At 63.4% G+C, this 16282-nt stretch overlaps 1 protein-coding gene across 10 annotated transcripts in view; it reads right to left on the reverse strand.

Annotated features, from left to right (window-relative positions):
* The window catches only part of FBRSL1 (fibrosin like 1), a 67040-nt gene that overhangs the window by 45612 nt on the left and 5146 nt on the right, over window positions 1–16282 (reverse strand). For all 10 annotated transcript variants that reach the window (XM_033097493.1, XM_033097491.1, XM_033097488.1 and 7 more), the window contains exon 2: window positions 7496–7693. In XM_033097493.1, coding sequence (XP_032953384.1) covers window positions 7496–7693 — 198 coding nt within the window. The remainder of the gene's footprint in view (window positions 1–7495; window positions 7694–16282) is intronic.

Here is a 16282-nt window from a genome sequence, read left to right on the forward strand (position 1 = left end):
GCCCGCCCCGCACCCCCAATTCGAGCCTGTTTGGAAGTTAAGCTCCGTGTAGGCAGGGACTAGCACGTGTTCTATTCACGGCTGCATCCCTGAGCCAGTCGGGGGCAAGCAGGGTAGGTGCCTGCCACACACACCCAGGGGGCATTCCCTGCCCGCAGCAGCACTGCAGTGAGTCCCCAGCTACGCGGGGACACAAGGGTCATGTCCAGGACTGGGGGCCAGCAGCCCATGGCCCAGCCTGCTGCTCATCACAGCCGCAGGCCCGGGCACAGGTGTCAAAGCCACGGAATGCCCGAGCACTGTGCCCGGAGGCCCTGCCAGGATGACCAGGCGGGCACAACCCAGAAGGCAGGGCTCAGCATCCGTGAGTGACGAAGCAGTGATCACAGTAACAGCAGGAAACATGAACACACAGGTACCATGTGTACCAACTGATCTTTTGGTGTCAACAACCTAAGACGTACACAGTATTACTGACAACGCCCTGTCACACAGATAAGGGAACTGACGCCTCAGGCCACCAAGGCCGTGCTAGGTTAAGAACAGACCAGGGGGTCAGAGTCCATGCCCCTCAGTGTGGGTCGGCCCCTCGGGGCCGGGAGAGCGGGGGCTGCACATAGGCCACGGTGAGGACAGCACCCACGGCACAGCGGGGGGACGTCAGAGGTACCTGGGGAGTCCTATCGCCCGCCCCAGCTACAACCCAGGCATGAGGAAGGGCTTGGGGAGGGACATTCACATTAATAGGAAGGAGCCAGACTTTTACATGGCACCCAGTACCCAGCACCTGATGCCTGGCACCTAGTACCCAGCACGTGGCACCCAGTACCCAGCACCCAGTACCCAGCACTCAGTAGCCGGCACCTGGCACCGAGCACCTGGCACCCAGTGCCCAGCACCTGGCACTCAGCATCCAGTACCTGGCACCCAGCACCCAGTACCCAGCACCCAGCACCCAGTACCTGGCACCCGGCACCCAGGACCCAGCACCTGACAGCACCTGGCACCCAGCATCCAGTACCCGGCACCGAGCACCCAGCAGCTGACACCCAGCACCTGGCAGCCAGCACCCAGTACCCAGCATGGTTCTAAGACTTCACTTAAATTAACTCATTGAGGACAAAACAAGTGCTGAGAGCTGAGTCACCTGCCCATGGCCACACAGCTAGTAAGTGGCTCCCCACCAGCCGCTCATCTGCCAGAGCCCAGGTGGGAACCTTCTGGAAGGACTCTACCAGCCCAGTCTGGCAACTGTCTTGTGACTACCCCAAACTGGCAAACAAAATGGCATGGCATACAGATGTGGCGAGGCCTAGCCCTCGGCCAGCCTCTGGTCCCAAGGACTGGGGCTGCACAGGGGAAATGGGCGATCACCACCCTGCGGAGGGTAAGCTGGAGAGAGGAGCTCAGGGCCTGCCGGTGGCGACTGGCGGAGCCAAGCCACAAGGCAAGTCAGCCAGACCAAGGCAGGGTGGGGGAAGGGAGAGGTCAGGCCACAGAGGACCATGGGAGCTTGTCCAGGACTCAGACCTTTACTCTGAGGGTGGAGGGAACCTTCCAGAACAATTGGGCTCCTTAGAGGAGCCTCACTGCCAACAGGTGGACACATGGGCAGAGAGACAGGAGGCTGGGAGGCTAGTAGTTTGCACCTCCACGCTTCCCAGGAAAGGGTCAAGGGCAGGTTTTGGAACCAAGCCGCCTGGGTTTGAGTCCTGGCTCAGCCACTTATCCTGTGTGTCTTGGGTGAGTTACTGAGCTTGTTTTTGCTTCAGTATCGTCATCTGAGAAACGGGAATATCACAGCACAACGCGTCCTGGGTGTGGTGTGTCACCACTGCAGACCGTGCCTGGACCGTGGCAGGTGGGCAGACCACAGAGGCTCTGCAAACGGTCCGGCCTGAGAAGGGCTGAAGCCTAAGACACACACGCGGCCACACACGCGCGCCCCCCCCACACACACACACACACACGCCGAGCGCCTGCAGTACTTGATACAAAAAGAGTAAACTGTCTCACTCATGTTTACACTGATCACATGCCAAAATGACACTATTTTGAACTTATGGAGTTAAAACATAGTATTAAGATTAATTTTATCTTTTCTTTTGACTAATGTGGCCACTGGAACATTTACAGTTGTGTGGCTCCCATCAGTCCAGATAAACAGCACTTTGCTGTGTCAGAATCTCAACCGCCTTTTAACAAGGTCCCCAAGAGCTCTCCAGGGGCTTGGGCAGCGCTTCAGTCCCAGGCCCCCACCCCCAGCCCTCGGACAGACCTCTTGCCAAGTCCCCCAAGGCAAGGGCAGGACCCACACATCTTCCTTACAGCTGCTCCAGCTTCGGTGAGCTGCTAGGGTGTCTCACGGCCACTGCAGCCTGTGTAGAGGAGGACGGGACACCTCTCCTAACACAGAGTGACTGAATCATGTTCTGTCTGCTGCAACAGGCTCTGCCGGCTGGGGGTGATCTGCTCTGGTCAGGATGTGTCCTCCATGCCTGACAACACTGGGACTCACGAAAAGCTCTTCAGTGAGTGGGGGGGTCACCCAGGGACTCGTCCTCCCCAGAGTGTTCCTTAAAATGAAGGGCAGGACTTGTCAGGAGTGACTGGGCACTCACCGGAAGCCGGGCCCACCTGAGCCCTCCATGCTCAGAAGAGGCACATGTGCTCCCAGGAAAAAGGCTCCTCCCCGGGAATCCTGCCAGCCCGCACTGGGTGCCCAGGTGGATCCTGGATGTGGCCTGACCCCTTTCAGGGCCTGGGAGCCTATCAGCCTGTCGGGTCATCCGGCTCCTGCCCCTCCCACCCCGCCCAGGAGCCCAAGGGCTCCCCTTAGTGAGCACTGCACTGCACTCAGAGTCACCTTTGGGGGTTCCAACATGGACACCCCTCCTCCACCCCGACAACAAACGACAGCCACCACTAGCATCTCCTCGCTCGTGCTTGTCAAGGGCTGAGCAGGGACCAGGCACTGCACCGGGGCTCTAGCCCCCTGCCTCAGGTCCCGTCTGCAGACGGGGAGGCAGGGTCAGGGGCCTGTGCAGGGAGGTCGGCAGGCTGCAGGGCACCCAGCAAAGCACAGGGCCCAGGCTCCAGTCTCCATTCAAGGGGTTCCTTGGGCAGTACAGGGCCTCCCCCACACCCCAGGATACCCCCCAAACTGACTCCATCCCCACTTTCCATACAAATGGGCAGGCCACACCCCACACCCCTGGCCTTGGAGCCCAATCAGCTGCCAGGACCCAAGTCTCTGTCACCAGGGCCACACAGCTGTGTCCTTTGGCCAGCAATGTGGCTCAGAAAATCAGATTTAGCTAACATTTCAAAATTGCCAAATCCACAGAAAACCCATTCCAGCTGCTCTCAGAAACATCACAGGACTGCCACACAGGACCTGCCTTCATGGCTGTCAGTGGCTGCCCAGGACACGCCCAGGATGTGGCAGATGCAGTCAGTCCCCCCACAGCAAGTGGGCGCCTCCCCACACAGACCACACCCCCTCAGGGTCCCAGCACTTTGAACCTGAGGCAGAGGCAGCCGTGGCCACGGGACGGGAGGTTCACACATGGCTTTTGGGTGCTCTGAATTCAGATGGAGCCCGAGCCCCCTCCCCAACCAGTGATCACCCAGGAGACAGCAGGGGCCCAGGGCCCGTCTACTCCTGCCTCACAGGCAGGGTTCACTCACAGCGGGGCCGTTCTGGATGGGGAAGAAATGGGGCCCCATGGGCCTCTATACCCCCCCTTAGCGGCACTCAAGTGCCTTGGCCAACATTCCCAGGGCAATACTCACACTGCCCCACAGTTCGGGAGGGTTTGGGTCACACACACACACACACACACACACACACACACACACACACACGGCGGGATACAACCCTCAGTATACGACCACAGGGCACGGTGGGAACACGAGGGCCAGCATCTAGCGAGAGCCCCTTCCAGGGCAGGGGATCCGAGGGACAGGGCAGAAGCTGCTCCGAGGGGCTCCAGCGTGGCTTGGAGGGCGACTGGTGAGAGGGGGACCCCCAAATCCACACTACACAGCGCAGTGAGCCGTGCCCAGGCCACATGGCCCCACCCCAGCTGCTTGGGAGGTAATGAGCAAGAGGCAAGTCCAGGTGTGCAGAAAATCACTTGTTGGAATAAATCACTTCATGTACAACACACTCATCTGTTAAATCACAAACACTGATGCTGTTATAAAAATAATGGCACGGCACTTTTTATTTTCTTTAATCAGAAAAACAGGCCCCGCATTTCAGGGAGAATAGACACCTATGGGCCCTGCTGCGGGGAGACCCCATACCCGGCTGGTCAGGAACCCCAAAAGCCAGTGGAAACCAGGGTCCTCTGAGCAAGCAGGGAGGGGAAGGCCTGGGCCTGGATATCAGGGTACCTCCATGAGCAGGGTCAGCACTGGGGGCGCTGTCACAGCCAGGTGAGCCTGGGTGCACAAAGCACTGAGCGGAGCCGGCCAGGGCGCCCCTGGACTCTGGAGTCAGAGCTGAGCCCCCGTCTCGTGCCCAGCACCCCAGCAGCGTGCGGGGGCGCCTGCCCTAGCCATGTGCTGGGGCGAGGGAGGGCGGGGGCAGGGAGACCCTATAGTGTTGAGTCTGTCCCATGGGGACGTGAAGGGACAGCTAGGCGGAGGGAGGGCAGTCTGAGAACGCCCGGGCCCTGTGGGCTCCCGGGGCAGAGCTGGGGCGGCGGGACCCTCAGACCCGCATCAGTGTTCGGCCCCTGGGGTGGGGCCGAGTCCTGGGGGCGCCCCTCCCTGCCACCAGCAGCTTCTACTGGACCCGTCAACCCCTCGCGCCCCTCGCCCCACCCCAGTCACAGGACTCTGGAGGTGGACACACATCACCCTCTGCCGGAGGGAGCGGGGGGGGGGGGGCAGCGCGTCCGCCTTCTGCCTGGGGCTGGGATGGGTCCAAGGAAGCGAGGCCTGAGGTTGACACCCCCCAAGCCACACACGCGTGCGCATGTATCAGCACATGTGTGCATGCACTTGCACACGTGGGGCGGTTGTGCACGGAGATGCCGACGTTCACGACAAGAGGGCACTTAGAGGCACAGACACATGAAGGCCCTGCGGCCGGTACCCTGGCCGTGGCCGCATTCCCTCTCCCAGGGTGTGCCCGTCACAGAGCAGTGGGCGTGGCGGGGGGCGGAAGACGCGGGGTCCTCTCCTCTCCTCCTGGCGCAGGCAGACCTCAGGCTGCTGGCTGCCCTGCAGGGCTCCTGCCCCTGCTGAGCCTCAGTTCCCACCGCCAACAGCCCAGCGGGTCTGGAGACCTCCAACCAGTCTGGCTGCAGAGTGAGGCGGCCCTGGCCCTGGCCCTGCCCACGCAGCCACAGCTGGGCTGGGCTGGAAAACGGCCTCAGGCTCCTGGGCTCACGTATGGGGCCTGGCGGGCCACCGCAGGGGTGGAGGATCGAGTCCGTCGTGACCTCAGGGACCAGCAGGGACGGCCCAGGGCCAGGAGTGAGAACTGGGGCTGGTGGGCCCGAACCGCGCCCAGCAGGGACCGGCGAGGCTGGCGCAAGGGCCCCAGAAGCGGCCGGCGGGGCGGGGCTGGCCGTCCCAGAAGCGATGGGCGCTCCGGGATGGGGAGCAACGGCTGAGGTTTGCAGGGCGGGCTCGGGCCCAGTAGCGACCGTAGGGGCTGGCAGGGCTGTTTTGGGCCCATGAGTGGCCGCTTTCGACGGCAGGTCGGTTCTGGGCCCAGGAGTGGCCGCTTGGGTGGGTGAGGCTGTTCTGGGCCCAGGAGTGGCTGCTTCTGTTGGTGCGGCTGTCTGGGGCCCCGCAGTGAAGGTTTGGGGGGGCCGGGCTGCTCTGGAGCTTCAGCTAATTGCTGGGGCTGACTGGGGCCCAGCAGTGACCGCCGGGGGTGACACGGCTGACCCAGGAGGGACCTTCGGGGCTGGTAGGGGGCTAGGCACGCCCGCCGGGAACAGCAGCACTGGCCTGAGAGGAAGCTGGTAGGCCGGCGGCATGGACACAGCACAGCGAATGATTGTGGGGGCTGGCACCACTGGCACTGGGTCAGCAGGGACCGAAGGGGCCGGCACCGCTGTCCTGAGGAGGCCCTGCTGGGCTGGCCGTGGAGACACGGGGCCACCCACGACCAAGCGGGCCAGCAGCGGTGCCAGAGGGCCAGGAGGGACTGCAGGGGCCGGCAGAGGTGGCATGGGGCCAGGAGGGACCGCAGGGGCCGGCAGAGGTGGCATGGGGCCAGGAGGGACCGCTGGGGCCGGCAGGGCTGCCTGGGGCCTAGGAGCGCCCAACGTGGCTGGCAGGGCTGAGCGAGGAGTGACCGCTGGGGCCGGCATTGCTGATCTGGGGCTGGAAGCAGCCGCTGGGGCCGGCAGGGCTGACCTGGGCCCAGAAGGGACCGCCTGGGCTGGCAGGGCTGTCTTGGGCCCAGAAGTGACCGCTGGGGCCAGCTGCGCTGACCTGGGAGTGGCTGCTGGGGCTGGCAGGGCTGCCCGGGGTCCGGGAGAGCCCGACTGGGCCGGCAGCGCTGACACGGGGCTGGGAGTGACCCCTGGGGCTGGCTGGGCTGGAGCTGCTGCTGGTGCTGGGCCGGGCCGTTCTGGTCCCAGTGGTTGGCTGGGAGCGGCCCCCCTTCTGGGGAGCACACCTGCATGGAAGAAAGAGCATGTGTCCACCTGGGCAAGTGTGCCTGCAGATCCCCCCATCCAGCCCGGGACCCTGACACATGCTGCCCCCTCACCGGCAGCCCGATCCCCAAGTGAGTTGAAAGTGGAGTGTGAAACACCGAGAAGAACCCCTCCCTGAAAGGAGGTGCAAACCAGTGAGTCCCCGGGAGGAAAGCAGCGCAGTGCCAAGCCATACCGAGGACAGAGCCCTGACCTCTGGGAGAAAACCCAGCCAGCAGCCCTGCCCGTCCCAGCGGGTCCCTAGGTGACAGCAAGGACGGCCCCTCCCATGAGGGCCTGCTCCCAGCAGCTGTGAGCCCGGGGCAGGCGGGGCTGCCTCTCACACGGAGACCACCAACCAGTCAGCCCGCCCACACACACACTGAGCTTCGCGTACTGTAGTGGGTGCGGGCACCAGCCACGAGTCTGGTCCCCACGCATTACAGACACACTGGACACCCGTGGTCGGCGGAGCCTGACAGACGCGATGGGGAAACGGGGCCGGCCTATCAGTGGGTGCACCTCGGGCCCTGCCCGGCACGCCCACCCCCACCTCCATTCCTGGGCACCCAGCCGGCTCCATCCTCCCTCTGCTGTGACCCACCCGGGCAGACCTCTGCCCCGCTCAGGATCCGGGCTCCCAGGGGCGTCTACCTCAGGCCCCAGTCCACATGTGCCCCATACCCCATGCCTGGCAACCATGGAGCTCGTTGCCAGGCAGGCCCAGGTGCCGTGGGTGGTGTCCAGGTGCTGGTGTGGCCCCGAGGGCACCAGGAGAAGGGGGTACAGAGCCCCAAGTTCCGAGTGGGGTGGGGCCCAGCACTCACCTGCTTGGCGGGCTGCAGCGGGACCTTCTTTCCCCGGTCGCAGGGGGGCTCCAGGGCCTGCTCGGGGCTGCCCACTTCCAGGGGCCGCCCGTTCTCACTCGGCTCCGCAGATGGGCAGTTTTCTGACTCGCGGGGCTTCTTGACGAGGCGACGCTCCCATTTCTCCTTCCGTTCATGTGGCTTCAGGGCCATGTCCCTCTGTGGGTGAGGTAGGACAAAGCCGGTTAATTGGCAATGACACACAGTTCCACATGCTATCTCACCAGTGACACGATGCGAGTCCACACCATTCTGAGAGTGGGGCACTGGACATGCGACAGCCCCACCTGGAGGTGCCAGGCCTGAGTGGGCTGTCAGGCCGGGACTCACCCAGGAAGGCGTCTCCCGTGCTGGGGGGGCCACATGTGAGGGGGAGGGTAGGAGAGGGACAGATGGGGGCAGATGGGTCAGAAGAGTGTGGGTGGGCATGTCAGGACATGGTCGGGGAGAGTGACCGTGGAACACAAGCTGGACAGGGGCTGGCTTTCCCAAGGAGCCCCAGCCTGAGTCTCGGCCCGGCGGGGGGGCCCCGCCCAAGTCAGGGGAAGCAGGTGGGAGACTGTGCGGCCCTGGAGAGGCCCGGTCCTTCCTGGGGTGCCCCTCGGGCTCCTGGGCTGAGGGCCATCACTGCAATAGCCACAGGCAGAGATGGCTCAGCTCCTGACCTCTGTGGGTTTATCACCCAACTCCACGCGACCTGGCCTCCTGACACTATGGACACCTGTCAAGGGAAAGGTCGCCATGTCAGCTGGGTGTGCAGACCTGCTCCCAACACAGAAACCTGCGCCTCTCTCACTCACAGCTGCACCCGGGACACGGAGCAGGCCAGGCACACAGCAGGTGTTTCATCAGCTCATGTGCACCAGTGCCGACAACGTGCGTGGGCTCACGCACTGCCACGCACAGCTCCTATCGTGCAGAGGTAGGCAGCGCTGGACACACCTGCCTGCAGCCCCCGCAACGTGCCCAGAGCCCAGGAGGGCCTGCTGCCTATCGGTAGGAAGCAGGTGAGGTGTCCCCCTGCCTCTTCCTTGGGTCCAGGGGGAACACGGGCTCCACTGGGCTGCTGAAAATGGGGGACCTGATGAGGGGGCTGCACGGTATCCACACACAGCTGAGCTGGTGCCGCACACCCCAGGGACGCCCTCACCCCACAGGAAGTGCCTCCTGAGGGCCTGAGGGAATGCAGCCCACGCCGCCACCGACTGGGTTCTGCTCCCAGGTGGGCGCCTGGCTAAGGCCTCAGGAGCCTCAGCACACCTGTGGCAGGAAGCACCAATGCCCCATGATGTGGTCCCCTGGCTTGGCAATGGGACAGAAACTCACCACTACCACCAGCAGCCACTTCAAGAAGTCGCCCCACACCCCTCCTGCTTTCAGAGGGGCCCACAAGTCTTAGAATTAGTGGGGGGCACTGACAAGGCTGGCCAGGCTACAGCTCCCCTTCCGGGCACGGGACCTCTATGCCTGCCCCCCACGTGGACTGGAAGCAACCACATGCAATTGTCGGGTGACAGCCCTGCGCCGGCAGCTGCAGGGGTTAGCCTCCTCCCATCCAAAAGTGGAACACTCTGCACTCCCAGGATTTCCCCAGCAGCCCAAGGCGAGAAACAAACCCTTGGTCACCAAGACCCGAGGCTCGCGGTGGGATTCAGGGAGGGACACCCCTCCACAACCTCTCACAAGGGCTCTAGCACCCCTTGACCTCTGACCCCACGCCAAGGGCTCGTGTGCGCACCGCCACCCCGTCCCCAGCGCCCAGAGGGGCAGCAGCAAAGGGGAGAGGAAGGTGGGCCGGCCAGACTGGGGGCTCCCAGAGGTCAGCAGGGCTGTGAGGGCATGGGGGGCTTGACCTGCCACCAGCTGCGCAGAAGCCTGGAATTCCAGCCCCAAACAATTCCGCTTGGCCCACCCCATGTGGCTCTGCCCAGAGCACCTCGGGCTTCTGAGCAGTGGGTGGACCCCACTTCTGGGTGTGCGATAGCCCCTTTCCCTCTCTCACCCTCTGGGACACCAGGCCCCCTCTGAACCTCTCAGCACCAGCTCATCTCAGCCGGGGGCTACTCCCCCTACACGCTGACGACAGAGGCCCCCCTCTGCAGTCATTAAACTGGCCGCGAGCACTAACTGCATACCAGCCGGGCTCTAGGTACTGGTGAAAGGCTCGGAAGGGCAGGCCCATCAGGCGACTTGCCATGACACCCTAAGGACAGGAAGGGAACGCCAGCAGGGAAGATGCGGGGACAGACCCCTCCCTCCAGAGCTGCATGGGGAGGACCCTGGAGCAGCGAGTGTGGAGGCTCATGCCACTTGCCCGGAGGGGGTGCCAGGCAGCAGGCCCCACCGGTCGGCCCCAGGACAGGCACACGGCCACAGGCTTTCCCAGGGGAGAACACGGAGGGAGCCCCTCCAGCGATGAGAAACTCCTGCTGCAGATGGACGTCGCCCCCACATGCACTGCACGTAATGCGTGCTGCTCCTGGTGCCATGCCCTCTTACAGGCAGAGCCCAAGGCCCAGAAAGGCCCACACCACCAGGCCTCGAGGGCAGAGCCTGTCACTCACTCACTCACAGCCGCTTCAGGCCTCCGGCCCACAGAGGGTCTTGTCACCACCAGGCTGTTCCCACACAGGCACTGGAAGCACTGGGGCCTCTGGTCTCTACCTGTCCACCCCACCCGCCTCCGGGCGCCAGGCTGCTCGTCTGCTACCTCAGAACCTCCCCACCCACCCTTGGGATCCCCACCCCCATCGTGGTGCAGAAAGAACGAAAGAAAGACCCGAGGCCACACGCTGTGGGAGTGTATGGCCAGGGCTCTCCAGAGAAACAACCGACGGTGGGCACACAACAAATGAACAGGTGGGCACACGGGAGAGCTGTACGATGCACAGCTGGCTGTTGCAGCCGTGGAAAACCCTCGTGGCTCCAGGCCACCTTTGTCTTCAGGAGTGGGGAGAGCCATCTGTTTACTCAGTTTACAGACTTAAATGTTCACCTTACCAGAAACAGCCTCCCAGGCACCCGGCCCATGTGGCCCAGCCAGGCTGCCACGTGCCATTCACCACGGGTCCCTGGGGTGCATGTGGGTGTGCTGAGGGGGGTACGGAGGCACCCCACCCGCCATGCACACATACCAGCGCTCACACACCGCCTTGGCACTGGGCCCAGCCCTTCACTGTGTCACAGCCACACCGGACAGGCCCCGGACCACCCTGCCTGATCCTGACAACCAGCTTTGACTCCCACATGCTCACAGCATGTACCCCCATACTTCAGAGCCCCCCATGGGTGGCCTGGGCCTTCTCAGTGTAAGAGAAAGCTGTAAACTCTGTCTCCCCAGCTTCCATGGGCCACCTCTGTCCAGAACGAGTGGACATGCTGCTACCGCATGACTCGAGCGCACAAACCCCTGTGGGGTTAGCCCCACCTTTACAGGGGAGCCCCTCACTCTGAGGGAAGGGGCTGGAACCACTTCTGGGCCATCGGGCACTTCTGACCAATGGGGTCAAATCAGACGGTCTAGGCCAGGCGGGCACGAGAAGGACAAGCAGACAAGAGGTGTGAACCAGGGACATGCAGGGAGGAACAGCCTGCCCCTGGGGACACCTGGCAGGGCTGCAGTCTAACAAGCACTTGTGAAGACAAACGACAACAAGGGGCAAAGGGACGCATGGTAAAATGCCAATCCCGGCTGGTGGGCAGCAGACACAGCCTCCCTCTGCTTCGCCCCCCACCCCCAAGGGCTCAGGACAAGTCCAGGCCACCTCTCCAGACACAGCCAGTCACACGTCCTTCACGGGGTGAAGAGGACGCATTTGTCAACCACTAATCGTTCAGATCTATCACATCTTTTGTCAGCGGAGCAATTCACCAACAGCTGCTGGTGGATCCACACCGTGACCCCAGGCTTGGTGTTTGGAGCACCCCAGTGTGAGTGGGGAGACTGAAGCACTGCCAAGGCTGCAATGATTTGGGGTGAGCCGAGATGAACTCCAGCAGTCCAGGGTCTGGAGTCCTGTCCACTCTGTCCACTGGCACCCCAGGACCCAGAGCCAGGCCTAAGAGCCCACTGCCCACCATCGCCACAAGGGACAGTGAGGAGACCCTGAGGGGATGTCCAGGCAGGGCCTCAACGTAGAGCCTCGGGCCAACACTTTCCCACCGATCTACCTGTGCAGCTCACCTGGGTTAGTGCACACCTGTGGGCACACAGACCAACAGGCAGACGCAGCCACGCAGGCCCAGCACCCACACCCCCAAACGCAGAGGGGCCTCCAGAGCGGGCGGTGCCAGGCACAGTGGTCTGCAGCCCTAGGGGCCTGAGACCAGGTCCCCAGGCCCTCCCCGGACCACCCAGGTGGCATGCACACTGCTGTGCACCCTCTGATTGGATTTTTCTGTAGCAACTGTGTGTGTCATCACTGCTATAGAGCACCAACAAAATTTCTGTCATTCAGGAACCCAACCATACAGAGCACTCGGAACCGGCAAACACGGACCTCCATTGCCCTCACTGGTGGCCGAGGCCGCCTGCTCGCCTGTGGCTCAGACCCGTCCAGGCCCCCAGGCCCTGCAGGCACAGACATGGCTGCACCCCTCTGGCCAGGCGTGCACCCCATGCTCCTGGAATCACAGGAGGCCTCTTCCCGAGCCGGCCCCTCCACTTCCTACCCTGTGTGGGAGGGAGACCCTGTGGTATGAAAGAGCCAGGCGCTATGGGGAGCCATCGAGAAGCCCTCACCCACTCATGGTTCAGACATGGCTCCCTATGGTTCCAGGAGCTCAGGGCAAACTCCACCTGCCTGCAGGCTGCGTGAAGCCCCCACCTGCCCCACCTGGTAGGCTGGACACCCTTCAGCACACATCTATCTGCTCCAGGGTCTTGGCAGGGCTGTTTCCTCCACCCCGCCATCCATGTGGCTCACTCCCCCTCACCTGCAAGCTGGGGCTCAAACTTCCCTGCCCACCTGAGTGAAACCTCAGACCTATGCCCTGCCCCACCTTTGAGATTTGCTGACCCCCTCCAGGGTCCCATGCAGGTGCTCCCTCCCTGTGGTCCAGGGAGCACAGAGCTCAGTGCACAGTCTCCCCAGGAAGAAGCCCCCTCCCCCATCAAAAGACCAGATGTCCCTATTTGCCTGGGACTGAGAGGGTTCCCAGGACGTGGGACATGGAGTGCTAAAATTGGGGAGGTCCCAGCGAGACAGTAGAAGCCCCTGGGTCATGACAACTGACACCTCTGCCAGTCCCTCCCTGCCACACGCCACTCGCCCACTGGGAGAACTGGAAGCCAGGACAGAGGGTGGAGGGAGTCCCTCTGCCCAGTCCAGGAGCAGGAAAGCCTGGGGCCCCCATACCTGCTGCTGACCTTTGTTGGGAGTCAAATGCTAATGACTCTGGCATGGGGACCAGGCCGTCACCCCCCCAGCCACTCTGCTGGGACAGGACTCTCCTCTCTGAACCGTTCTCTGCAGGTCACGCCCACACATGGTGGCTGCTCCCACCTGCTCCCCACCCTTACTCCTATCTGCTGTCACCCCAGATAAGGCATCCTGCCCGAGAGGTCCCTGGCTCCCCGGACATGTGGCTGTCCAAGTGTCACAAGGCCCTCAAGGACAAACTCCTGTCTCTCGGAGACCTCACTAACACCTCAGCTGCTGCGGAAGCTCCCGCGTCCTGCCTTCCTGCACTGCCCCCACCCACCTGTCCCCTCCTAGGACCCCACACTGTGCCCCTGCGTGGCCCACACTCAGATGGGACCTCCTGTTCTCAAGCACTGCCCGACAGCTGGGTTCTGAGGTCAGTGTCTGCCCAGGCCCCTCCCAGCCTCTCGCCCCTGCCCCCTGGCTCAGCCCAGCAAGCCCCTCTACACCCAGACAGCACTCTTGTGCCCCCTCCGTCCCTGGGATCTACACAGCTGCTGTTCAGCTGTCACATGCGGAGGAGCCACCAGGGCCACCAGACCTGCCTCACCCATCAGGGTGGCCCATCTTGGGGTTCTGCCCCGGTGTGGGGGACAAAGAGAAACAGGCCACAGGATCAGCGCAGAGAAGAGCTTTGAAGAGGCGACAGGAGAGGTGCAGGACCAGGGCGTACTCCCAGCACTGCCCCACGAGGCCACCTCGTCCCAGAGCAGGCACAGGACTGGCCAGGGCCACGTGCTGGGAAGAGGGCGCACGGCTTCGAGCCTCACCAGCTTCACTGGCCTCAGCTAGCTGGGAGGGCCCAGAAAGCAGCGTCCTGAACCTGTTCCTGGGAGGTGCACATGCAGAGGCCCTGAGCCAGGACCGTGGGGTTCATTCCACAGTGCCAGACAGGACGCCCCCAGGGAATCAGGGCCAAGCAGAGACATGACGTCAGGAGCCAGGGGCCCCTGCTTTACCGAAGAGACAGGTCTGTGGGAGATACCCACAGGGACTACGGGCAGAGCCGGACGCTAAGGAAGGGCTGTGCAGCGTGTAACGAGCACCCTGAGGACCGGCACGTGGCCAGCGCTGCAGGTCAGAGAGGTGATAGGTGACAGCACACCCTAAGAGTCTTGGCTGGACTGAGGGCTGGGAGCCCTGGGGCACTCCTCACACCAGGCTGGAGAGTGTTTACAGGGAGGGTAGAAGCTGCCAAGTACCTGAGGTGGCACGACGTGTCAGATTCAGAGTGACCAGTGGGGTGGGGCTGAGGGAGAGGAGTCAGGACGAGGCTGATGGCCACACAGGGCTGAGACTCCCCTGGAAGCTAGTCTGGACACTCCCCCTCCCCCAGGGACCTGTCAGCCCAACGGGCTATCAGTGCCCATGGGACCAAGTCTCCACTCAGTGTGAAACTGAGGTCACCTCCGAGGACAGGAAAGCCAGGGTGTCCAGATACATGGCCCCAGGCTAGAGAGGCAGAGCCCAGGCTGGACAGGTGGGTCCAGGCTGGATAGGTGGGACCAGGCCAGACAGGTGAGACCAGGCCGGACAGGTGAAGGCAGGCCGGACAGGTGGGGCAGGATGGACAGGTGGGGCAGGACGGACAGGTGGGGGCAGGCCGGACAGGTGGGGCCAGGACGGACAGGTGGGGCCAGGCCGGACAGGTGTGACCAGGCCAGACAGGTGGAGGCAAAACGGACAGGTGAGGCCAGGCCGGACAGGTGAAGGCAGGCCGGACAGGTGGGGCAGGACGGACAGGTGGGGAAGGACGGACGGGTGGAGGCAGGCCGGACAGGTGGGGCCAGGCCGGACAGGTGAAGGCAGGCCGGACAGGTGGGGCAGGACGGACAGGTGGGGCCAGGCCGGACAGGTGGGGCCAGGCCGGACAGGTGGGACCAGGCCACACAGATGGGGCCAGGCCGGACAGGTGGGACCAGGCCGGACAGGTGGGACAGGCCACACAGATGGGGTCAGGCCGGACAGGTGGGGCCAGGCCGGACAGCTGGGAGCCCTGCCGCTCTCGGGGTGCATGCAGCCTCCAACCCCAGCCCCCGGGAGGCGCAGCCCAGACTGAGGCCCCAAGTCGGGTTCCAATCCTGCTCTGCACGTGGACTAGGAAGTGACTTAACCCCTGTGCCAGCTTCCTTGTCTGTACAACGCGAACACAGAGCCCAGTGCAGAGGCTGCTGGAGGATAAAGGGAGTCCCTGACCTTCACCCTGACTGCTGTCATTCCTAGTTCCATGACTTCTGGCAATCGCCGTCGCTCACTCTGGCTCCAACCTCCCACTCCTCCCTGGCAATGGGGTATGACTGGCAGTCCCCCAACAAGGCCACACACGTGGCTCGCACAGATGGCTGCTCCGCCCCCTGTACCAGAGGACCCTCCCTTGTCTGGGGCCCACAAGTGCCTGTGGCCGGGCGTGTACATCTGTGCGCCCACCCCAAACTGCTGCTCCAAGGAGAAAGCAGAGCCAGGGCCACGGCACACCTCACCAGACTGGGGTTTGAGCCGGGTGGCCTGTGGGGCAGACATGGCCACCAGGCCAGCCTGGGCTTTCTGCCAGTGGGTCCCTCCCACACATACAGACACACAGCCCCTCATACGTAGGTACACACATATGCACACCCCACAAACGCCCACTTGTACACACACGGGCACACGCACTACACTGACGGAGGCTGGGAGGACGGGCGAGGCCGTGTGTGCGTGTGGGGCTGGGCACAGGGTTAGGGTTCTGCTCCCCCACGTGCACCTTCACACTGAGTCGGTCCACACAGAGTCCCGGGCAGCTGAATGAGGATCAGGCTGGCAACTCGGCGTGCTTTCTTTCCCCAACTGATTGGCAAACCCGGGCACCAGGGCAAGCTGCACACAGAACTGGAACCAATTCCACACCTGCAGAGTCCCCACACAGTTTCATGTGCCGCCCCCCAAGGGAAGCAGCACCTCTGTGACCTCCTGCCACCGCCGCCCAGCCGCCCTCTGCCAACGCCCCGTCCACCTTCTCCAGGCGTCCAAGCTGAAAGCCCCACCAGGTCCCCATCTCCCCAGGACTTGCCGGGCCTGCTCACCCTCCTCCTGACGCCCCCAGTGCTGTCCTGACAGCCAGTTACCTCCTGTTACCTGTGCGTCTGCTCTGCCTGGAGCACAGCCCACAGCTGCCCCTGGGCCTAGCACAGTCGGCTCAATAAACGCTCAGTGAGTGTGTCAGGGGAGAAACAGGTCAGAGTACGTGCGTACCGCCTCCTGGCCAGCAGTCCCTTCCAAAGGCCCAGGAACCCCACGTGTGAGCATGGCCTGCCTGCCCAGGGCTACCACTGCCCGGGCCCCAACAGCA

Source organism: Rhinolophus ferrumequinum, chromosome 25 (genome assembly GCF_004115265.2).
Source record: "Rhinolophus ferrumequinum isolate MPI-CBG mRhiFer1 chromosome 25, mRhiFer1_v1.p, whole genome shotgun sequence".
Classification (NCBI taxonomy): Eukaryota; Metazoa; Chordata; class Mammalia; order Chiroptera; family Rhinolophidae; genus Rhinolophus; species Rhinolophus ferrumequinum.